Genomic DNA, 24,990 nt, shown 5'->3' with positions numbered 1-24,990 from the left:
ACGAACCTTTGTGCTTCCTTTTTGGTTTGAGGGTATGGCATGTCTCTTATAGCTTTAATGTTGGCATCTTTGGGCATGATCTTGCCACTTCCAACAATATGTCCTAGGTATGTAATTTCAGCGGTTCCAAATTGGCACCTCTTCAGGTTTATTACAAGGTTCGCCTCCTGAAGTGCTTTGAGTACCTTTGGGATGATATTTAAATGCTCTTCCCAGGTCTGGGCGTAGATCACTGTCATCCAAGTAGACGACACAGTTCTCGATGCCAGTGAGGACTCTGTTCATTAATCCTTGGAAGCAGGCCAGTACATTCTTCAGCCCAAAAGGCATGACCTTTTACTGGAAAACCTGTCTTGGGTTGTGAAAGCGGTCAGTGGGCGCGACTCCACTGAAAGAGGTACTTGCCAGTAGCCCTTCTCAAGGTCAGTCTTGCTTAAGAAGGGGGCGCATCCCAGGCTGTCTATGCACATGTTGATGCAAGGAAGAGCATACTGCTCAGGTTTTGTGACCTATTCAATTTCCTGAAGTTGATGCACAAACAGTCCCCTCCCCCTTCCTTTGGTACCAGTACTATGGGGGATGACCAGGCTGTCACTGTCTTCAATTAGGCCCAGTTTTAGCTGTAGTTCAACCTGTTGCTTAATCCTTTCTGCCTTGTGCAGATTTACCTTGTAGAATCCTTGGGCTATGGGCCACATGTTCTCCTCCAGAGTGATATGATGCTCGAGTACTGTAGTATAGCCCAAGGTGCCCTTCACAACAGATTCATGCCGCATCAGTAGAGATTTTATGTCAGCACACTGATCATTGGTCAGGCAGGGAGTAATACACTGGAGATTTCCTAACACCTGTGAGTTGGTGTCAAGGGGCTGGGGCACGGTGACCATTCCAACTACAGCAGGTGGAGATGGTGAGGGATCTTCCCCCATTGTCTTGTAAGTTTTCAGCAAGTTAATATACAGCCACTTCGCTTGCCGCAGCCCGCAGTTCACTAGGTAATTTAGATTTCCTCATTTCCTTAGTATCTTGTGGAGGGCTATGATCTGTGGTTCCAAAGGGCATGAAGCCCCTGTCTGAAGCATCAGGACTTCATGTCTGCTGGCAAAGCTTCTGGTTTTGGTTTTGCAGTCAAACTTGATCTTGACCCTTTCTTGTGCTGCGGCTTCATTAGCTTGCACAATTGCCCACGCTGCCCTTAGGCAGTTTTGGATATCTCATGTAAAATGTCTAATGTCTATCGGCCCCCTTGTGGAGTGTGCATATAATAATTCGAATGGGCTATATCCTAGTGTTTCTGAAGGGCTGTGCCAGATGGCAAACAGCGCATAGGTAGGTTATCCTCCCAAGTCCCACCACTCTCATGTTGGAGTTTAGCTAATGTTGATGACAGGGATTGGTGAAATCATTCCACAATTCCTTGACTTTCTGGCCAATAAGGTGTTGAGTGGATGTGCTTTATCCCATGACTAACCATGCTAGCATGAAACTTGTGAGACATGAAATGCCTCACCTGGTCACTCTGGATGGTGACCGGAAAACCGAGTCTACAGAAGAAATGTAACAAGGCTTTGACCTCATTCTTACAAGTTTCAGTGGGCGTTCCCAGTTTTTGTTTGGGCACACCCTTGAGGAGTGAAGTAATTAACAATGACATCCCGAAAAGGTATGCCCACCGTAGGGATGTTCTGTAATTTGGCTCAAGGTATGACTTCATTTGCATTCCTCACTGTCTGGCAGGTGGGAAATGATGAAATGTAGGTCTTCACTGACTTCCTCAGTACAACCCAGTAAAACTTATCCGTAAGTGCCTTTGTGGTCTGGCTGACACCGAAGTGCCCTCCGATCCCGTCATAGGCCAGTTTCATTACTTGCCGCTACAGCTTACTCGTGATCACCATTCTTTATGAATAACGTTTGCAGGTTCCCTGGCTTCCCAGGCAATCCAGAAAAGCACTTCATTCGCCATCAGGTATTGATCTCTGGAATAGTCTGATATGGTAGATGGATCTCGTGGGGCCTTGGTCCGTATAGTTTGTAGACCCAGATCTTCATCCTGTGCAGCAATGAGATGGTTATGATCTATGCTGAGGTCTTTGGCGTCTGCTCAGGTAATCAGGAGGGTAGGCACCGAAGGCAGGGATTCATGGGTTGGTTCTAGGAGCCAAGGAATATCTCCTAAGCAAATCTCCTCAATGGCTTTCTCCCGGGGAAGGTTATTTTCTGTACATGCACAGGGGGATGCGGTCACGCAGCGCAGAGGGACTTTGAAGTCTCTCCATTGTAGAAAGTCCTGCTGTAATAGCAGGGTGTGTCCGGTTGTGTGTTTCTCAGTAACTCTGAACTGATGTTCTCTTGTTTTTTGAGGGTCACCCTGAGTGATGGTTAAGTGGACAGTTGGGAGATCCAACGAGTGGGCCATTGAACCAGCAGATTGAAATGCATTCGTCCTCCTGAATGGAGGCTTCACGAGCCACCTGACTTCTAAAAATGAGACTGACTTCCAGCCTGGTGTCAACTGTATTGGTGAGCACCTGGGCTGGTCCTTAGCCGTTTAGGGGGCTACAGTCACATTGTCCAAACCTATCCATTTGGTGGACCCACGTGTACTGACTGCCATTTGAACTGTTTTCGTTTGTGATTATTGAGGGCATCCCATGTATCTTGCTATAGTCCTGTTTGAAACCCAACCCAGTCGGGGTGACAGTAGGACATTGTTGGACCGTGGAAGCAGCAAGCATGTTCTGAGGCTGGGTACCTTTGCTTGTCAAGCTTGAATTGGTCTTCTGTTTATTCCCTGGCTTGTCCGGGCAGTGATCAGCTTTATGTCCAGTCTTCTTACAGAAATGACAAAGGAAATGCTTTGGCGGAAGGCCGTTTCTTGGCTGGGTGGTGGATGAGGTGTACCTTGGACGACTGAGCTTCTTGTGTAAGAAGTTTAGGTGGGAGTGATGAGTTTCCCACTCATCAGCTAGTCAGTAGCACTCAGTGACGGTTGCAGTGTGTCGCTCATGCAGGTATGTCACAAGTGCACTGGGGGCACAGTAGAAGAAATCCTCCAGCTTCATATTCTCAATGACAGCATTGTAGGTCTTGTTGGAGAGTGATTCTATCCATTTGCTGGAGTTCTTATCCTTGTAGTAGGTCCAGTCCATCCAGGTCTGTCCAGCATATTTTGGAAGGCTGTGCCAGCTCTGTCTCCACTTCTCAGGGGGTGATCTCATAAGCCTTGGTTATGGCTCACCTTATGAGTGTTACATCTCCTTGCTCTTCAGCAGACAAGGAACTAAGAGCAATAAATCCCTTCCCTTGTATTTGCTTATTCAAAATAAGTGCTATCTCAGTGAGGTGAGGCTGGTAATTCTCAAAGACCAGTTCGATGTGATGTAGCCAAGTCTCTGGCTCTTCATCCGACCAAACTGATAAGACTGTTCACCCTTACAACACGGAAGGGGGGAACAGCAGGCGTGGGATTTTTGGCTCTGAACTGAGCTATGGCCAGTTCATGAGTTCGTTGGGCTCTAGCTACCTGAGCATCAACCCAGGTGGTAAGGGATTCTCCACGGAGGTTTCATTCCAGCCCAAGTTCCTGGAAAAGTCTAAAGTCTTCAGTGTAAGTTGACATGGTGGACATGCAAAGGAACGGAAATGCCACGGGATGGCACTGAGGTGGGCAGATGTGGTGTTCCGAGGAACGTAGAGGGGGGAGTGCCAGGAAGGCCCGCAAAAAGGGCACTATTGTGTGTCTGCTCACAAACTTTGTCGGCACTTGTGGTGGTAAGCTTTGTTTTTCAACTGTCCAACAGACAAGCAGAAGGGCACCTAAGTGCGGTACTCCCAGAGTACAAAGTTCGGATGGAGGCACTCACTGGCACTCAAAAGGCTACAACCAGGTAAGTCAGGCAACAGCCTATTTCGGGTTTTGTTGGATTCGCTCAGTCGAGCACAGTGGCACCAAAAGGTGTGTAAGGTTGTGTCTCGCAAGATGTTGGTGTGTTGTCAAACACAGTAGCACTAGCATTGCTGAAGCAAGTACTGTAGGATGCAAACAGTCCATTCAACCAAGCTTCAATTGGCACCCAAAGGTGTGTGAGTAGTTCTCAAAAGAACAGAGGGGTATTCCTAAGGATGGTGGTGGCCTTCTCCAAAATGTGTAGCATGGTGGCTCACTCAATGTGCATACGGTTCTCGAAAGAACAGAAATATCCCTAAGGATGGTGGTGGTACTTCTCCAAAGTGAGTAACGTGGTGGCACACTCAAGGTACATACAGTTCTTGAAAGAACAGAGGAATATCCCTAAGGACGGTGGTGACACTTCTTCAAAGTGTGTAACGAGGTGGCACACTAAATGTGTGTAACAGTGTTGGCAAACACTCAACAGGGGGCACCTCAAAAGGCATGTAAGTGGTTCCCAAAAATGGGCTTGGCACTTGCAAGTGTGGAGGCAGGCAGGCAGGTCCCGGCAGACAGTAGCAATGTTCAAAATAACAAGTCAACAAATCAGCATGCAGATGGTTTTTCTCATAGACAACTCGCTGCTAAAGCACGAATTGTCATTTAAAAGGGGAGTCTCACAAGACTCAGCAAAACACTTCACACGTGTGTAAATTCCAACAGGAATATCTCAGCTGTTGCAAGAGAGCAAAAGCATGTGGTTGGCTAGTTATCGAATGGGTTTGTACACAGATCAACCACCTGGCTAGCGTAAAGAAATGGTTCATAAATGTTCAGTGGTATATGCACAAACAAAAGACATAGATAAACTCGCACTGTTCTCGTAATGTAGAGGATATAGAGTGTTAGTCTCGCAAAACCATTAAAGAGATTCCAAAACACATAATTTTTCCAAACAAATGAGCATCCCTATAGTTGGACTTTTAGTGAGCAAAACTGAAAGGGAAAGTGGAAGACTTTCACTTGGGATGTGAGTGAATCGTCAAAGTTACTGTCTATCGAGTCAATCTATTGGCGAAGGTTAAGTAAACAGTAGGGGTCAATGAACTCTCGGCTAGACAGTTGGCCATACGTCAAAACAAGACCTCAGACTCTACTGTGATTACTCTAACACTTGTTGCCATATGAACACAGAAGATATTTGTATTTACGTTAATTTGAATGATTTTTCACTGGACCTGCTCAAATCATATTTCCAAGTCGCTGTACACCCCGACAAAGTCCCAAAGACTGCCATAATAACGCCCTTCGGGACCTATACATTCTTCTATTCAACCTTCGGTCTCAGAAACGCAGGTGCCACATTCCAGTGACTGATGGATACCATTTTGGGGGACCTTCCCTTCTGCGTCTGCTATGTCGATGACATCCTGATCTTCTCCAGGTTACCCAAGGGACACCTTCGACACGTCCGGGCAGTCCTAAAAGGTCTACAGGAGAGCTGCCTAGTGGTGAGGTTTGACAAATGCATCTTCAGAAGAAAAAAATAGATCTCGGGCACAAGATCTCACCTGCAGGAGTATGTCCAATGGCATCTAAGGTGAAGTTCATAGAGAAGTTCCCAGAACTCCTTGAAGGAGTTTCTGGGGATGATAAATTACTACAGACGGTTCATCCCCAACGTTGCCCGAATCATGTACATCAGTCCTGAAAGGAAAGCCAAAGTCGCTGACCTGGGAAGCGCTGCAGCAGAAGGCATTCAGCGAAACGAAGGCAGTTCTCGCCAGATTAACAACAGACGCCAGCAACATCGCCTGCGGTGCAGTACTGGAGCAGATGATGAACGGCGCCCCTCAGCCCTTGGCCTTCTTCAGCCGCAAGTTCTCACCAGCCAAAACCCACTACAGCACCTTTGACAGGGAACTGCTGTCTATCTACCAGGCTGTAAGGCACTTTAAGTACCTGCTGGAGGGCACCTAATTTACCATCCTGATGGACCACAAACCCCTGGTACATGCCTTCGCAAAGCAGGGAGACGCATGGTCGGCAAGACAGCAGCAGCACCTAACCGCCATCTCAGAATTCGGCTGCACCATTAAATACATCCCTGGAAGAAAAAACCCAATAGCCAATGCCCTGTTGAGAGTAGAAATAAACTCCCTCCAGCTCGGCATCGACTACGAAGACCTGGCGAAGGAGCAAGCAGCAGACCCAGAGATGGCAGCCTACAGAATGTCACTGACAGCACTGAAGTGGGAAGACATGCCCTTAGGAAACTCCAGAACAATGCTCCTCTGCAACACCAGCACAGGCCGCCCTTGCCCCTTTGTGCCAGCTTCGAGGAGAAAGCAGGGCACACTTTGCCTGAAACTGAGAAAAATGCAGCCTAATGGCAAGCAATTGATCACTCTGCATGGAAAATGGCCACAATCGTCTGGCACAGTATCAACAAGGACGCACGTCGTTGGGTGAGGAACTGCATAGCATGCCAGCGAGCAAAACATCTCGCCACACAGAATCAGGGATCGGCAAATTTCCCCAACCACGTCAGCGTTTCGGCCATATCCATGTCGACGTTGTTGGCCCCCTTCTGCAGTCCGGGGGAGCAAGATACCTCCTGATGGTTATAGACTGCGCCACCCGTTGGCCCGAAGCAATCCCCATGAAGGAGGCATTCACAAAGTCGTGTGCAGAGGCCCTTCTCTCCAGCTGGATCAGCTGCTTCGGAGTGCCTGACAGCATCACCACAGACAGAGGCCTTGCCTTCCTCTCAGAACTCTGGGTCTCCCTGGCATGTCTGATGAGCATGAAGCTGCACAGCACAACAGCGTACAACCCTGCAGCAAATGGCCTGATTGAGAGAGTCCCTGCTCCCTGAAGGCAACTCTCATGGCACACTGCACCAATGAGAACTGGAATGCACAGCTCCCCTGGGTCCTCTTGGGTCTTTACACCGCACCTAAAGCAGATGGCGGTGCCTCCCTGGCCGAAAAAATCTATGGGGAATTCTTCCCGCCGTCAGCTGGGGGCACAGATATGCCCCTCCTGAGGTTGAGGGAACTCTTACAGAAGTTAGCTCCTTGCCATAGGACCTTCACTGACAGGGCCAGCAGATACAACCCACCTGCCTTAGACTCCTGCGCCTACGTCTTCGTCAGGGTGGACGCTCGTCGGCTGCCCTTAACGAAGCCCTACAGGATCCCCCACAGAGTCATCAGGCAGGCGCCTAAAGCATACCTGCTAGACATCCACGGGTGTGAGGACTGGGTAATGGTCGACAGGCTAAAACCAGTGTTTCTGTTGGATAACGAAATCAGCAAGGAGACAGGCAGGCGACCCAAAGTTCCACCTCAGCAACACTCCACAGGAACACCTGCCCCATGCCGAAAAGAGGTCCAGGACGGCCCAGGAAACAGGCTGCGCCAGAACCAGAGGTCGCGCCCATGCCCTGCCCTCAGTTCTCGAGAAGTAGGGGCCCACTCCAGTTGCTGCAGCGCCTCCGAGATTGATGTGTCATCCAATAATTTCTTGCATAACTATTGTCTTGGGGGAGTATTGTAAGGGCGTCAAACTACCTCTCCGTTCCTTGTGTTTCGCTCTACATTTGTACATTAATCATGTCATATTTGTCACTTATTGTTTCAGATTCTTTATGTATCTCATTATATGTATCGCTCTACGGCCAATTCGCCAATATATATATCTGCTTTGTACATGTCATGTAATGCTCTGTATATGTCATGTTATGTGTTTCAACAAGCACAATCCTGTACGGACACAGTGGAGGGCTGCAGGTCGCTTGCTACCTTTCCGTCCACTTTCCGCGTTATAAGTACCTATCGTGAACAATAAAGAATCAGTCTCACTTTTGACCTTTCTTGAACCTCACAGGATAAACTTTTTCATTAAGTTTTTTCACTAACGCACCAATCCTGAAATGAATAAATCTTCAATGGAAACATTGTTCACTAAGAAACACTAGATGGATAACCTCCTCTCCATGGTTTTTTCTCCATTATTTATTGAACGATTAAATCTCCTCATTGATTTTCCAATAACAATTATTGAAAATAAAAATTTTCTCTTTACATTTTTCACTAACAATCAGTCAATAGGTAAAATTTAATTGCTTTTTTTCATTTTTACACAAACAGATATTAACGGGATAAATTTCATCTTAGAATTTCTTTTTATTATTATTAGTTGAATGGATAAATCTCCTCAGGATAGCTTAAGAATGGATGGAAAAGTTATTCCTAAGGTGCATCAACACTACAGTAAAACATGCCAGCAACTTATTGCATACACATCACAACCACAATGATTACCAGCCCAATGCTTACTGGTTGTTCTAACCAGTGCTTCATACAGTTACTGTATCTAGGAATTGCCAAGCATTTGTTCTCTCCCTACAGTTACTGACTTGTTTTTAATTCATTGTGTTATGTATGTGATAAGGTGCAGAGTGGGTTAATGACAAGTATTACCGTAGTGTGGATGTACCCTTAGCATGAACTTGTGTAGCCCATGCTCAACTACCACACCTGATTTAGCCAGTAAGGTAGACAGGCAATCACCAGGCACCCTCTTGACCGCAGGATTGTTTATCACTGGCATCAGTGGAACCACGTGATTTGAGACACCACTTTTCTGCTGTATCAGAAGCGGATCAAATCTCAACAGTTTATCAGTGCATGGGTTGAATTTTACATTGCTGACCCTCTGGAGTGAACTGGTAGACAATATGGTTCTCAGCCATGCCCTACATAACAACAACTCGTGGACTAAATAAGGCACTTAGCTCTGGATTGCGTTCCTTCAAAAGCTCTCTAGTTGTACTCCAATCCATAGACAAAACATGGTCGCACATTAAATCTTTGGTGACTAGCAGACTAAACATGGACATGCCTACTGAAACAAAATCACTTATGATCTATATATGATATTTTGGTTGGCTCTCTCTCTTTTGAGAGTATTTAAAGATTGATATAAGCCTGGTTTTCACACAAAATATAGTGACTAAATATGTTTGAACCTACTGCTTAGAAACAATCGTGTGAAAGTTATAGTACACAAGATTTCATCTGAAGAAAGTGCAAACATGGCCTCAGTTAATCTGTGTCTACCCCCTTCTCAATAACTGAGTCATCTGTCTAGTTCTGGAGATCAGGGATACAGTTCTGCCTCTGAAATGTCTCAAGCTCAATGAAAGGCAGACTACATCCTTTAGGTGATCTCTGAAATTTGCTTCCCCCAGATCACTTACAAAGAACTCCACCAGTTCCTCATCACAAAGTTCTCTCTGCTGCCCCCCACCAGTGCCAGACGAGCCCTCAGTCTCCTGGGGGATGCATCAGCAAGGATTCCTGGGATGAGCTCAAGTACCTTCTCACCCTACCAGAACTTAATGTGTGCATCTACCAACACAAGTTTTGGAAGTGGCCCTTCACTGTAGCTGGATACAAAATGACAAGGGCAGCCACCCGAAGAGGTGATTGTGGCTGCCATGGCACATCTGGATGCCCACTCCATCAGATTTAAGTTGCAGACACTACCTCTAGCAGGAAGTTCCTGATGGACATAGGTACCTCTAAGTTGATATTGTCTGTGTTAAAAATTTACCTCTAATGACAGCCCAACATCCAGCTGCAAACTATGGCCACCAAAACCTCATCCTCCATCTAATGGGAAGGAAATACAGGTGCAAATTTATTACTGGCAATGCCCAAATATCTCTTCTCAGCACTGACTACCTTTAGCATTATGAGCTGCTCATGAACATTGCCTACTACCACCTCACAGACATATCAACCTTCCAAATGGCACAACTCTCTGTGGTACCCAACCAGCCACCCATCTCATTGGAAGGGACCTCCATCCATAACTTCCTCATGTAGGAGTTCCCCAAAGTCTTCTGGCCAGTATTTTGTTAGAGTCCTGAGGTATCCCTGAAACAGCATCCTCCATCCTATCATACAGCACATCCCCAGTCCACTCCAAGTTACACTGCCTGCCACCAAAGAAATTAATCACTGATGAAATGGCCCTCAGAGAAATGGAACGGATGGACCTTTGCCAGGTCTCCAGCTCTGTGCCTCACCACTCCACATGGTCAAGAAACCTAACAGATCATGGCACTTCTGTGGAGAATATAGGTGACTAAACCTTCAAACAGAAACTGACCGCTACCCACTTCCCCAAAATTTGTGGAAAGCACATCCACCCTCCATGCGGTAAGAATCTTCTATAAGTGTGCTCCACAAAAAAGAAAAAAACCTGAAAACAGTAATCATGACACCCTATAGAACTTACATCTTCCATTACTCAACAATCAACCACTTGAATTCAGGGGATACATTCCAGGGTCTGGTGGAATACAGCCTAGGTGACCTCCACACCTGCATCTGCTGCATCAACAGCATATTCATAATCTCCAGAAACTAAGTACACCAGCAACAAATCATGACCATGCTATCCTCTTACAGGACAATGGCACAACAAATAAGCCTTTGGTGCCACAATCTGTTGAGTTCCTGGATTATCACATTTCTGAGAACTGTACATCCTCAGCTGACAGTTGATATTGTTGATAGGCAGAGTATGTGGGAAAGGCATCCCCTCAAATAGGGGTCAAAAGTGTCTGGCTGTCAGATGTACAGTGAGAAGTTCTCAATTGAATGTACTGTCATTTTTTTATTCTACTGCCATTGATTCCGGCTGAAGAAACCAAAGGGTTTGGGGTTCAATGGCATTTTGCTCTATGGCAGCTCCATTGCTTGTGTCACTTGTAAGTGCGTGGCTCCCTGGGGATTAGGGAATGCCAATATAATGCTGTCAGTAAGTGCTTTGTTGGTTGTTTTCAAGGTGTCTTGTTGGCCTCGCTCCTGAGGGTAATGTGGAGTGGAACCCTGATTTTGGTGATGTTGGGAAGGAATTTGGGGTGGTAATTTATTATTTCCATGAATTCTTTGAGATATTTTGTTGTTTTCAGGGCCAAGTATTACCTGATGACTGACACCTTGGGGGCCAGAGGATGTATACAGTTCTCAGGAATGTGATAATCTAGGAACTCAACAGATGGGGCCACCGATGGCTCATATATGGCTGTGTGTGTGTGTGTGTAAAAGCGTCTTGATAGCCTGAATTATAAATTCTGGAACTGATTTCATAATCAGAAAATAAATGCTCTAGCACATTCTGTAACACGAATCAGCAGTGATACCAAATTAAACGAAAACCACCAAACTCTTTAGTTTCCAAGAAATTGCCTCAAAATTCATTTCAAAGAGCCACCTTAGGAGTTATCATTCCAAAAATAAAACTCCCAGTGGAAAAGTGAATAATGTTTGCAAACAAAAAACCTCTTTACCAGGAAATTTAGTAAATTTAGGTCTCTCATAGCATTTACAAAGTATGCAAGCAATGGCCCTGTTAGTGCTTGAATGCATAAACAATAATAAATTTGCTATATTCTTTATATTCTCATTAAAGGTGGAAATTGTCATGAGTCAACTTCCGACTCATTTCCTTTGTTCATGTTCCCATCATATTTCTTATAACGACGCTTATCAATAATGTTATGCCCATAAAAATTCAATCACTGGTAAGCAGAAATTTCGAAAATACACCAGTCGACAATTTTACATCATAGTATTCTTCCCCAAATACAACGTTGCTATTAGTATGGTTACCCACTGGGGACTAAGATGGTGGCAAGCAGCAAGGTGATGCTGTTTTCTTCAAACATCCAACTATAACAATTAAAATAAACGAGTCTAGAAAAAATATTGTCAACCTTGAATCAGACTCGGTTCCACATAAAAATTCTGTCATTTGTGCCACGGAGCAAAAAATCTTTAACAACATTGCTAATGTAGCTGTTACATTCAAATATAAGTAGTGCAATGTTTACTCCAAAAATAAATGAGTTCAATATTCTGTAGCGGCCTCCAAGACCCTTAGTTAAGCCAGCTATAGTTTAAAAATCAAAACGAAGGAAGTGACGTTCGGTTTCAAAGAAAACAGGTAACGGTAAGGTTTTCATTCTCCTTCTTAGACTTTTGAAAAAGTTTCTTTAATTAGAGTTCTGTAAGCCCAGACATCATTTTAGAATAATTGCAACAATTATTTTTCAGTTAGAGAAAATATGTATATATATACTTAGTAATAATTAACAAAGCTTTTAATTGTTGCTGATGCTTAAAAATTCAAGATTTCAAGGAAATTCAAAGACCAAAATCATCATCAGAAGATAACTTTAAATTAATAATAATCCAAATGGTGATGAACTCATTCATTCACTTGGCTGCAACTTCAGACAGAGACAGTTATTATCAAGACCACACTACTTCTTATGATGGAACTTTAATGCCCTCATATTGGTAAGTACAAATATTCCGACACCTGGTCACAAGTTTAACATCATCTCGGTCTACTTCCATTACGAGCAACTAAAAGCTGTGAGTAGCACTGCCAACAAAAACAAAGAATAAAGAAAGATGGAACAAAGTTTAGAATTTGATTAAAAGAAAGATAAATAATAAGAATATGGAATTTATGAGCTGGAACAATTGAATGAGAAAACAGAATATGGCCGCTGGAATAAAACCTTATGTCTACACCTTCAAAAGCTTTAATGCGCTCCTTAACTGCCCCACTGAAGCTCCTCTCATAACAAGAAACAATCGAGAGGTAACATAAGGACTTGTCCATTTGGGTATCTGCTGTATATATTTATACCAGATTCAGGTTCGAACATCAACCATCTCCAACATGAGAGATGATTGCTTACGCTTGTAAGACATGGCTATTCATGACACTTTGGCCACATGCACACTTGACTTCTTAAGACTCACAAACAGTAAGAAAATCTACATGTACCTTTAATATCGACAACAGTATACCTTGGAAACAGGGTAGATAGGGGATTGGGAGTGTAGGGAGACATTACACATCCACCCTCCTCCTGCAAACCTGTTTGTCTGCCCTGGGTGGGTGCGTGGTAGGTAGGGGATCAGAAAGGTAGGGGAGATATAGCACATCCACCCTTCTCCTGCAAACCTGTTTGTCCGCCTCCACTGGGGCGGGGTAGGTAGGGGATCGGGAGGGTAGGGAAGACATGACAGGCAGTGCCGGGTTCCAATGCAGCATACCGCACCATCAAGGTCGTCATATATAATTTGCTTGAGTATATTTTCCCAAGGTATGGTGAATTAGATATCAAGAGGCTTCATATTTATTAATACAAAAAATTACATTTTATAGGTAACAGAACTATTATGAATAATCATATATTACAAACTTAATAATCAGCCACTATAGTAGAGACTGGCTGATTTCTGGTTTAAGCACAGGAACTGAATTCGACGGGAGAGTCGACATCAAATTAAATCTATTTTGACAGCCGAACGAATAAGCCCAAATTTCCTCTGTATCAAACCTAAAAGGCATAGGTTCGAATCCTGGGCAGGGCAGATGTACTTATACATAATTCCCTTTGGTTGTCAAATGAGTCACATGTTACCAACTTAGCAGTTAGTTATTCTTAAGCAAGAAACCTCTATTCTTTGTCTAAGCCAATTATGTTTGTACCAGTAACCTTTTGATTTAGGCAAAGATGTGTCCGAATCTATTGCTAAGCAACACACTAATTTATAATGTAACACCATAAATGCAAAAACAATTCCTCGGGTAAAGATGAAAGAAAACCTCTTTTACTCTGAACTTAATCGACTGACAAAGGTCGAAGTCAAAGACACTGAACGTGGCCAAATGGCAGTGGGCATAAGTCGAAATGTGTCTGATCTACTACTGAGCAACGTATTGAATGTTAACACAATATCAATCACTTATGCAGTTACATAGGAAAACTACAAAATTTGTGAAATGACAGTTGGATAGACGGCTGGGCAGACAGTAATTACTGAAGGGCTCCTAACAATATGAGTGCTTGTAACGATAATATTAATGTTCAAATAAAAATCCACATATATTTCAATAAACGTGTGTGAGGAATGCTTTGAGGAAATTAACAATAACAGGAAACCTCATTTGAAGATATAAGGGGAAAGCATGCACCAGGAAAGAAAGCTGTAAGCAGAAATTTTGGATGTGTTCCTGAACTTAGCAAATTCTACATACAATATCTTCGCATTATACCCGTTACAAGGCCCCATAGAAAATATGAGTACACAGTAGCCAGACTGTGTGATCTGTACTGTGAACATATGGATGTAAACGAACCAGGTGTGGAGAAAGTTACACTGCCTTATTACCACAGTGTATTCAATAAAAAATTTAATAATGATCTTGCACTGTGTAAGACAGACACTTGTAATGTGTGTGACCTGTTTGCATCAAAACTGAGAACAATGTGGCAAGGGATTGGCAGAGAAGAAGCGGTGGCAGAATTATTGCAGGAACATTAAACCCTTGCAAGGCAAGGCCAGCAAATGGTGACAAAGTTTAATGAAAGTCAATATAACAAGGAGGGCACACTGGCACTTTGTTTTGACTTATCAAAGTTGACAACAAGTATTGCCTGTTATAAGAGGAAGTTGTGGGCATATAACTTTTGTAGAATAATTAGGAAACTATGTGACAGCAAATTAGGATAGTGATGAAATTGCAAGCTGCTTCCTGCATTACTTCAGTGCCAACAGGAACCCTGAGACTGAAACAGGCCTTGTTCTGTTTTCTAATAACTGCTCTGGGCAGAATAAAGACATAAACTTGGTCTGTACATGCTTGAGGTGAGTACATGAAAAGAAGTTCTTCTCTGTTAACTATATTTTCCTTGTCCCTTGGCCACTCATACAAGCCTTGTGACTGGAACTTTGGAGTCATTGAGCAGAAGCTTAGGAGATACTTATTCATTCCAAACAAGGCAATTTACATCAGCCACTTAGGAATGCCACAAGTCAGGGATTTGAGGTTGCTGATATGAAGCAGTCTTCATTCCTGTATGCTGGTGTGATGATGCAACCCACTGTCAAGTGGACACCCAAGAACACGAATTACAAGGATCCCCAAGTCCTCTCCTTTCATTTTAAAAGTGACACTGATGCCAGACAGGGGCCAATACAAGGCAAAGAATTTCAACAAATAGGAAATGGCACTTTCTCCCACGTATTCTACTCCAGTCCCTCTGAGTGAGGGAAAGGTCAAGGACCTAAAGGGCTTTGTTCATTGAATTGCCCATGCATCAGATGCAGAATACCTGCGATGAGTCATAAGTGAGCAAGAGGGCCACACAATGCCAACTGAGCAAGAAGACGAGGAGGCGGAGGATGGCACACAGAACATCTTTGATTATGATGCCTAAGCTTCACACGACTTCCACAACACAGTTACAGCTTTATGAGTGGTGCTTGGTGCACTCATGTGGTGAGTCTTAAAACATACTGTCACTTTCAAGCGCATGATTCCTTTTATTTAACATTGCCATAAAACACTGATGGAGTGGGTATTTTTAAAAATTTTGTGGGTTATAAAAATAATTTCCTTCAGGTATAGGATTTACTACTGAATCACCTTCAGACATTTTGTTTACATCTGGAAAATTCCGAATTTCAGTGGTTTTAAACTTCTGGGGTTATAACAACACTTGTTAAAAAAAAAAAACAAGTCAACAGTGTGACACACTGAAATTTCATATTTCACAAAAATATTATACATACTTATTCACAACAGAAGTTGCATGAAAATCACGCTGTGGCATCTTCAGGCATTAATGTTTATTAGAGACTTGCCTTTATCAATAATCTCATATACCTTTGGATTTATAAAAGACTTGTTACAACCTCAGGTGGCCTGCTTACAGCATTGTAATACTTTTAAGACATTTTTAACCAATTTCCAACCAAAGGAATTGTTTTGTAAATTTCACTGAAACATCTTCAGTCATTTTTTCAGTGGAAAAAGCTCCATTCCAAAATCTTTTATAGTTGGAGTTTCAATAACACTTGTTACAAAAGCATAATTACGTGATTGACCATTTGCAGGTTTTTAACATTTGAGGCTTTCTACATCATAGCTGATATCATGTAGCCAATGGTGGGTGCTGAGCATGAGCATCCACCTATTACATTAGCTTTTGTAATGTTGACTGTGGATATTTTCCACCTGATTAATTAAAGGCTTGAAAAAGATTGTAGACATCATTTGTCTTGTCTAAATCCACTGTATTCCTCTCCCATCCAGCATAATGTCAGTTTGTCACTTTCATCATCAAAATCTTTCATAATTCTTTCTTCTATAATTAGCTTTGTGATTCTCATGTATCTTTCCATCGTCTGGTACAGAGGCAAAACCACTTCACTCTGTCACTCCTAAAAATCTTTTCTGTGCCCTCGGTAATGTCATATGCAGTTCCGGAGCCTTTCTTTTTTTTCAGTATTTCAACAACTTTTTCTCCTCCTTGGCTCTCTTTCCCCACGGATCTCAGAGAGAGAGAGAGAGAGAGAGAGAGAGAGAGAGAGTTCTGGACACCAGTGGCATGTCATCTGGGTGATATATTATATCAGCCACACCAGCGTAGGGTTGCCCAAGCTAACACCCACCTCCAACCAACCAACAACACCAACTAGGCATAGAAGATCACAACGCCTCCAGGAGCGATTTCGTCATCAACCCAAGACCGGTCAAATTTCAATCCACTAGCTGACCTATCAATTGTTAACTACCCGCCTGCTATATATATACCTGTGTAACAAGGATGTCAATTCACTCAGTCTTTGCAACTCTCCACAAATGACCACCGGAGCTTGTGTCGAAACGTTGAGAAAATAAAACTAGGAAAACAGAAATCCTTATACAGTATGTCCTTAGGAAACTTGATATACAAGCTACACGCCTGATGAAAAGAAAGTTGTAAGACGAATAGAAGAGACTATACAAAATGCATACCGTAGAAACAGCTATTATTATTATTATTATTATTATTATTATTATTATTATTATTATTATTATTATTATTATTATTAGGACTAAGTGCTTTCTTGGAAGCCATCACACCTATAAGGACATTTTTGAGTGAAAAATAACTGGAACCAGTGCAATCCAAAGACTAGTGTATAATTTTTGCTGGAACAAGCATTGGTTCACCCTTATCTAAGTAGTATTGAGACCACACTTAAGATTTCTTGTCATTTGGAATGTCCACTTGGGTGGTCTTTCCTTCAATTGAGAGATATGAATTTTCCATAGATATCTAAGTAGTTTCTTTTCAATGATCATGACAATATCTCATATGGACGCTTATCTTGGTTCTGGGTAGTTTTGAAGAATTTTAGGTCAGACCTTTTAATACTGGCTATGTGTACATAGTATTTTATTTTACCATACCCATTGGCGGCTAATCTTGGAAAACTAGCTGAAGATTATAGATTAGTCCTCAAATCTTACAGGAAGCTGTGACCACTAGATACTGCTTGTCCCTCAGGTGTTTCAAAAAAGTTTGTTATTGGCTGCATGTTAGTCCTTGAAATCTTGCAAAAGCAGTTGCTATTGGCTGTCCTTTAGTTCTAAATCTATACTATACTAGTTGCTACTTATTGCTACTTAGGCCTTGAGCCTTCGCCATGAACGGTTAGTGGTGGTTCAAGGTCAAGTAGGTTTACTGACTTCCCAAACCAACTTATCCTGCAGGTTGAAGAGAACGAACGGATAGAAGATCCGCACTCGGACGAACGACTGATGGAAATCGTGCGTCGTTTCGTTTCCAATATAATGTTCGCTGCTAAGGCGGAAGCGTGGGACAGCATGCGGCAAATACAGAATAACAATAATAACGTGTTGTCCCTTAAGGTAGGCCGCATCCTTAAGCTCGAAATCCCTAACCCTTTTTATAACCTATATATGACTAAACTAAAAAATGAAAGAAAGTAATAAAAAAAAACATTAATGGAACCAAAAATCTCAAGAGCGCATCAGCGAAAATGCTTCCCGCGTTCGTGTCAAAGAGCAATGACGTCACTGGACGGCGATTGGCCAGCCAGGAGTCTGGTTCTGACCAATCACCAGTCGGATTTCTCCTTGTGCGGACTGAAGCGTTCAATTTTGCGATTTTGAGATAACTTGTAGGTGTGGCTGCGCATCTAAATAATCGTAGGACCCCAAGTCTTTGGGAGAAGAATCTACTAGAATAGTTTTCTAAAAAGTTTAAATGTCCCTCTGTTGTATGATCTAGCGCAAGAAACACCTCTTTAATTAAAGAAAAATATAAGTATATAAACTCATGGGTACTTTGAAAACCATCCGATTACTTTCCCAGCACGGTTAGACGAACTGCACGCCATCCTACATTCCACGTACCATTTCGTCTAGATATTTGCGACCTTATTCTAGATCTTAATAAGGAATGCTTTTTGTTGCTCCTTGAACAAATGTTCTTCCATACTACTACTACTTATTTATTTTATTTTTGCATTGGCGATCTGAACGAAATCTTTTGCATCTGCATCTTGTTACCTATTATGAAGATGGTGCTTGCACTTCCTTGACAAGGACTTTAATCTACTCATTTATTATTGTGAAACCGAGTTTAGCTTATTCACTTCCACGTGTCTCCCAGTTGTCTCTGAAAGATCAGGGAATGAAAATTAAATTTTCCCATCGGTAGTCTTGTTCACATAAAATAAGGAAATAAACAAGGGGTTTAGAAAGCCTTGAGAATTAGGCAAACGTAGAAAAACAATCCTGGGAGCTTTGACAGCCTAGGAGATGCACGTCTGAGTTTTTCTTCATTCTTCTCTTCTCTTCTCTTCTCTTCTCTTTCTGCATCTTGGTTTCCTTTTTTCAGTAAATGCTGCTGCACGGTTGCTTGCTTGCTGAACGCTGTACTGTAGTTCTCCTTTTATTGCAAAAGAGTCAGAATTTCTTACGTATTTCATTTCTTTTGTATGATCCACTACGGAAAATCTCTCTGTGTATATTTTTCCATGATTTCATAATGGTCATATATATATCTCGTAAAACTGCCTCAGAATCCTCTTAGAGGTCATCATGCTCAAAGAGATTTTGAACATTTCCAAACATTGTTAATGCTATTAAAAGACACATCATCATTATGTTATCATAATCACATTGAGAGATTGCCATCATTATGTTAACCGGAGCGGACATTTCTGTTACATTTGTATGTCCATAATAGAAACTGGAGTTGTATGAAGGAAACCTTTACCAGCAAAAGAATGCATTTATATTTCAAAGCTATTGAAATTCCTTCCATAATTTCAATCCTAAAAGTATATTTTTCATCATGCAAGCATTAAAAACATTTTGATGTTTCAAAATACTCAAAGTAATTTTTTAAAATCTTCCAACAGTAAATCTACTAAAATATTCTTCCCTGTAAAAGCTATTTAAAATACTGTTTCAATCAACATATCTGCCACATCAGTAACACCATAACTTAATTGAGATTTCTGTGAAGTCCAGTTTTTTTTGTCAAAATAGTTTCCGTTCAAATATTACAGAATAGCCATAGACAGGGTTTAGTTCTGTTATATTTTCAGACTGCAATTCAGCTGTAAATAGACTGCGACAAGTTTATATTCTGAATTTTGAGTGACAGATCACACGTGCATATTGTGCTGTACGAACAAAAACAGGTTTAGTAAGAAATTGATTTGTTATTTCTGGAATTTCTGTGGACTTAAAGTTTGGAGTTGTGGGATCCCATTCAGCATTTTCGTTCATGGCATTTTAATACTGAGGAGTAATTTTCTGCAAAGTTTTGTGTCAGAACTGACAATGAGGAAATACAAATTAAACGTAAATATAAAGGGTAATTTTATTAAAATAAAGATCTCGTTTACATACACTCAAGTTACCATAAGGATGTGATATATTAAGATAAAATATAAAATATACTTATATAAAATGCAGTGAACAGGTCATCCCATTCACTTGCAATATACAGTATTAAGTAGTGCTAACCGAAAATAAATGGGATACTCATAAGAATTTATGTGGCAGATTCTAGACTGCTATTCATAAAAGAATTAAGGAATATATATATATATATATATATATATATATATATATATATATATATATATATATATATATATATATATATATATACTGGATATATATATAATTGTATTCCATATTTACTGTTGCATATCATTTTTAACTAAAAGTAATACGGGACAAAATATACCAAAAAAATTTCCACTCTTAAAAAACAGAGAGAAAGAGAGAGAGAGAGTGAGAGACAGAGAGTGATCTATATAAATTCTAAATTCTGAAATGGGCAAAAAGAAATAAAACATTATATAATATATATATATATATATATATATATATATATATATATATATATATATATATATATATATATATATATATGAGAGAGAGAGAGAGAGAGAGAGAGAGAGAGAGAGAGAGAGAGAGAGAGAGAGAGAGAGAGAGAGAGAGAGAGAGAAAGGTCTTCATAAAATACTAAATTTGGAAATGAGCAAAAAATAAAACAGAGAGAGAGAGAGAGTCACAAGGAGTTTCAAGGCGTTACAAGGATTAGGATGTCTCAAAGACTTTTTAGTCCATCCGAGGAGACATCATGTGCTCACTTATCTCTAGGAGCAGGTTTTACTGTTCATTCACAGTGTTCTTCTAATGATTTTGTCTAGCTTTTTTTTAAACTCTTCCACACTGTTGCTGTTGACAGCTTCTGGTGGCAGTTTATTCCATGTGTCACATATCTTGTATGTGAAGAAGTTCCTGCAATGAGATGTATTGCATCTCTTTCAGTTCTAGTTTCCATCCATTATTTCTTGTTTGGTTGTCATTTAATGTGAATAGGTTACTGTCTACTTTTGTTATGCCATTCAGTATTTTGAATGTTTCTATGAGTTGTCCTCGCAATCTTCGTGTTTCTAAGCCATACATGTTCAGGCTCTCTAGTCGTCTTTGGTAACATATTTGCCTGATGGATGGAATTAACTTTGTGGCTCTTGCTTGTACCCCTTCTAATCTATTCATGTCCTTTCTTAGTGTTGGTGACCAAAACTGTACTGCATATTCAAGATGAGGTCTAACTATGGATATATAGAGCTGCAGTACCGTTTCCTTTTTTCTGCATTTGAACTGCCTCTTTATGTATCCCACCAGTTTCTGTGCCTTCTTTTCAGCTTTTATGCACGGTTTCTTGGATTTTAAGTCCTTGGTAATAATGACGCTAAGGGGCCCTCTTCTTGTTGTACACTATTTATGTCATTCCCAAGCAGCATATAGGTGGCATGAGGGTTGTTTGTTCCTATTTGTAACACTTTACACTTATCCAACTGTAACACTCTACACTTATCCAAGTTAAAAGGCATTTGCCATCTTTTTGACCACTCTCCTATTTTCCTTAGGACATTTCTTAAACTTTCCAATGTATCTGGGTCTGCTGCATTTACACCTAGTTTGGTGTCATCTGCAAATTTGGCTATCCTGCTAGTTAAGCCTACATCAATGTCATTAATGTAAATCAAAAACAAGAGTGGGCCAAGGACAGAACTCTGAGGAACTCCACTTGTCACATCTGCCCATTCTGATTCTTCACCATTCATTATGGCTCTCTGTTTTCTATTAGTTAGCCAGTCTTCAATCCAGTCTGATATTTCTCCTACAACTCCTAAAGCTCTAACTTTTATCATTAGTTTCTTGTGTGCAACTTTGTCAAAGGCCTTTTGGAAATCTAAGTAGAGTATATCTATTGCTCTACTATTGTCGTAGATACCCAGCATGTTATGAAAAAACTGCAAGAGGTTTGATAGGCAGGATCTGTTTTGTTTGAAGCCGTGTTGACTGTTTGACAACAGGTTATTTCTATCAGTGTGATCCAAAGTTTGATCTACAATTATGGACTCAAAAATCTTACAAGGGACTGACGTTAGGCAGATTAGTCTATAATTTCCTGGCTCTTCTCTTGGACCTTTTCTGTAAGCTGGGGGCACAGTACCTAGTTTCCATCCTTTTGGTGGCTTTCGTTGTTCTGCAGTTTTTCTGTAGGGTTTATATAGGTGAGGAACTATCTTCTCTTTTAACAATATAATTTCTCTTGGATGAATCCCATAGTGGCCAGGAGATTTAAACTTGTTTAGTTTTCTAATTTGCTTTTAACGTCTTCTGTAAATATTATTTTGTTAAGTGGTTCTGCCCCTTCATATTTAATAGCTGGTTCAGGGATTGAGGTAGCGTCTTCAGTTGTGAAAACACTAGTAAAAAATTTATTCGATAGCTCCGCTTTTTCCAAATCTGAGTTCACTAGGTTTCCACTATTGTCTATTTTTTATTGGCTTCCTACTATTAACATGAGCAAAGAATTCTTTTGGGTTTTTCTTAAAAATTGATGCAACTCTCTTATCCTCGTTTATCTTTGCATTTCTTACTAATTTTTCCACCATTCTACAGAGTTTTTTTTATGCGTGTTTGCTTTTTCTGGTGTTGGGTGTGGAGTCAGTGATTTGTGTAATCTGTTTCTTTCTCTTATTTTATTTTTAATTTCTCTGTTGAACCACTTAGGCTGAGGGTTGCCGTTTAATGGTGTACATTTGGAGTGTTTTTCTACATATTCTTCTAGAAAGGCTTCCCAGTAGTTATCCATGTCTGTGTTCTTGTCATACTCAAGATGTTTAACATACTCCTTTAGTTTTTCTAGGTCTCTTCGACAGTAGTCTAATCTCTTTAGTATCTTCTTTTCTTTTTCACAGCAAATATTAATATAAAATGTAATAATTTTATGGTAGCTTTCGCCTAAATTTGCACCTACTGAAAGTTCAGACACTAGGTTATCTTTTATTGATAGGATGATGTCTAGTATGTTGTCTCCTCTAGTAGGTTTGTCAACCCATTGGTGGAGAAATTAATTTTTGACAAATTCTAAAAATCTCTTTCCTTCTGAGTTTGATGTGGTGGTCATAGTGCCCCAGTGTACTGCTGCATTTAAGTCTCCCATTATTATGCAGAGTTTGTTGTTTATTTCTTGTCCAGTAACGCATACAGCTCCTCGTCGGACATTTCCTGCTTATAAGGAGGTCTGAACAGTAGTATTAGAGTTAGCATCTTCCTTAAATTGATAATTACTTCTTGAGTGGTTGTAATTTTACACTCTATTGGATTGAGGTGGTTCTTGACATCTAACATAATGCCTCCACCTTTTTTATTGGATCTATCTTTTTTGAAGAATTTATATCCTCCTATTTGGTACTCTCCTACAAAGTTTCTTGTTGCCTCTTTTATCCATGTTTCTGTAATATCTATTATGTCTAATTCTTCACTTGCTATTAGTGCTTTGAAGAGATCTACTTTGTTGCGAATAGATTGTGCATTAAACTGCGCCACTCTGAGGGACTTTTCTATCTTCTCTTTTGTCCTTGGTGGCTTTATTCATTTCCCTTATTTTCACTGTTTCCTGCAGTGCTATTATTAACCAAATCCTGGGAGCTTTCTGGATTCTTCCCTTGAGCATTCAGTTCACTGAGGTGTTTCACTGAGGTGTTTCAAGAGGTTTTCGTTAAGGTTTCCTGGTAATTTGGCTCCTTCCAAATTCTTTTTAATATATTTTTGTATTCCCTACAAATCTGTCCCAAAAGTTTAAAAACCTAACATCAGTCTGTCATTGATTCCGATTGCCTTACTGAGGAAGTAGTGTCTTACATTGGTTCTAGGCAGTAGTCCTACTAGAATGCCATTGTTGGTTTTCTCATGGATGTTTTCTACAACATTCCTCAGGTCAGCTACAGGACCTTCTGTCTGGCCAGTTCTTCCATCTTTTAGAAATGAATCGTTTCCTCCTCCAAGCACTATGATTGTACTTTTTCTACTTTTCACTTTGATTTTCTTCACTACCTCGGTTATCTTCTTTGTTCCTGCACCTGGGTAAGAATGAACTGTTCTCGTATTTTTATTTTTGGCCACAAAATTTGACCCCTGATCTTTTACCAACGAGTCTCCAATTAAGATTATTCCTCTTCTGGTTCTGAGAGCACAGCAAAGCTATTTGATGGGTTTATTCCATTTGGGGGACAATCATGTTTTCTGGCTGCTATCACTCTTCTACCAACAGCTCTCTTGAATTCATCATTTTCTTGCTTGTAAGTTTCTTTCTTTGTACCTAGTCTGGTGTTTGTTTCTGTTTAATTTTTGGTTCTGGTCTTAACTAATTGTGTGTTAATTTCCACTATACTCTTTCCGTTTTCTACTATGTCGTTGTTCATTTCCTGTTTCTCTCTCCTAAGGGGTATCACTCTCTTCTTAGGTCTCCAATTTTCTTTTCCATCCTGTCTTCTCTTCTCTTCTCTTCTCTTGCCTTCGAGTTTATCCTTTGTCAGCTCCTTTAGTTCCTTTGATATTTCTTCTACTTCCCTCCTCAGCTTAGCTCTCTCCTGTCCTGTTCTTGTTGACAGGAGACACAGACACTGAAACTACCTAGCTTTGATGCGCATGCCTCTTTGTAGAGTACGCACCACTTGTTTACACTGCATTTCGCACATGTGCGCTTTTGTTTTAACTTTTCTTGGGTCATTTCTGTTTGTGTCTTCATTTCAATATTTCTCTCTGAGCTTTAATTCAATATTCTTCCTAATGTGACCAGCTGAAAAGAAAAAAAGGGGCTTGGTTGAGTACTCCAACAGTCGCTGCATCCGCTTATCCATGGACAGTTTTCCATAGTTCGTCTCCAGGATGCCTTTTTTTCGCTGTCACACTAACATACGGTCTCCCTGTTGTTAGATGATCCCAAACGTGTCGCAGCTCCCAACTGAGCAACACAATTTAACTAAGCAAATGATTTTTTACCAGGAGTGAACAGCAGCATCCATTAAATTACTAAACATCTAACAGTCATGAACAACCTGAATCTTATTACCTGCCTGCTTCTCCTCCAGCCATGAAAATCCCCAACGAATGGCCACAATGGACACACCAGTAGACCCCACGGGTAGGAAGTTCCACAAGCAATGGTACAGAAGCTCGTCTGGGGTTTTTAGTTGGCTAGGACTCCAAATAGGCACAAAAGCTCCGCAACCTCAGAGCAGTTTAGCCTTCACTTAAAAGTTAGGTATACCTTAGTTTTACCAGACCACTGAGCTGATTAACAGCTCTCCTAG

At 41.1% G+C, this 24,990-nt stretch overlaps 1 protein-coding gene and 1 long non-coding RNA gene across 11 annotated transcripts in view; one reads left to right on the top strand and one right to left on the bottom strand.

The window, feature by feature from the left end:
* The window catches only part of LOC136856556 (uncharacterized), a 430,695-nt gene that overhangs the window by 271,779 nt on the left and 133,926 nt on the right, over window positions 1-24,990 (top strand). For 8 of the 10 annotated variants that reach the window (XM_067134396.1, XM_067134404.1, XM_067134402.1 and 5 more), the window contains one exon: window positions 17,540-17,698. The exons of the other annotated variants lie outside the window; for them this stretch is intronic. In XM_067134396.1, coding sequence (XP_066990497.1) covers window positions 17,540-17,698 — 159 coding nt within the window. The remainder of the gene's footprint in view (window positions 1-17,539; window positions 17,699-24,990) is intronic. 10 annotated transcript variants of the gene reach the window in all.
* Window positions 1-24,990, bottom strand: part of LOC136856557 (uncharacterized) — a 55,446-nt gene that overhangs the window by 6,683 nt on the left and 23,773 nt on the right. The gene's annotated exons all lie outside the window — the stretch shown is intronic.

This window comes from Macrobrachium rosenbergii, chromosome 36, assembly GCF_040412425.1.
Source record: "Macrobrachium rosenbergii isolate ZJJX-2024 chromosome 36, ASM4041242v1, whole genome shotgun sequence".
Taxonomy (NCBI): Eukaryota; Metazoa; Arthropoda; class Malacostraca; order Decapoda; family Palaemonidae; genus Macrobrachium; species Macrobrachium rosenbergii.
Note: the sequence above shows the minus strand (reverse complement) of the source record. Positions and strands in the feature narration are given on the sequence as shown.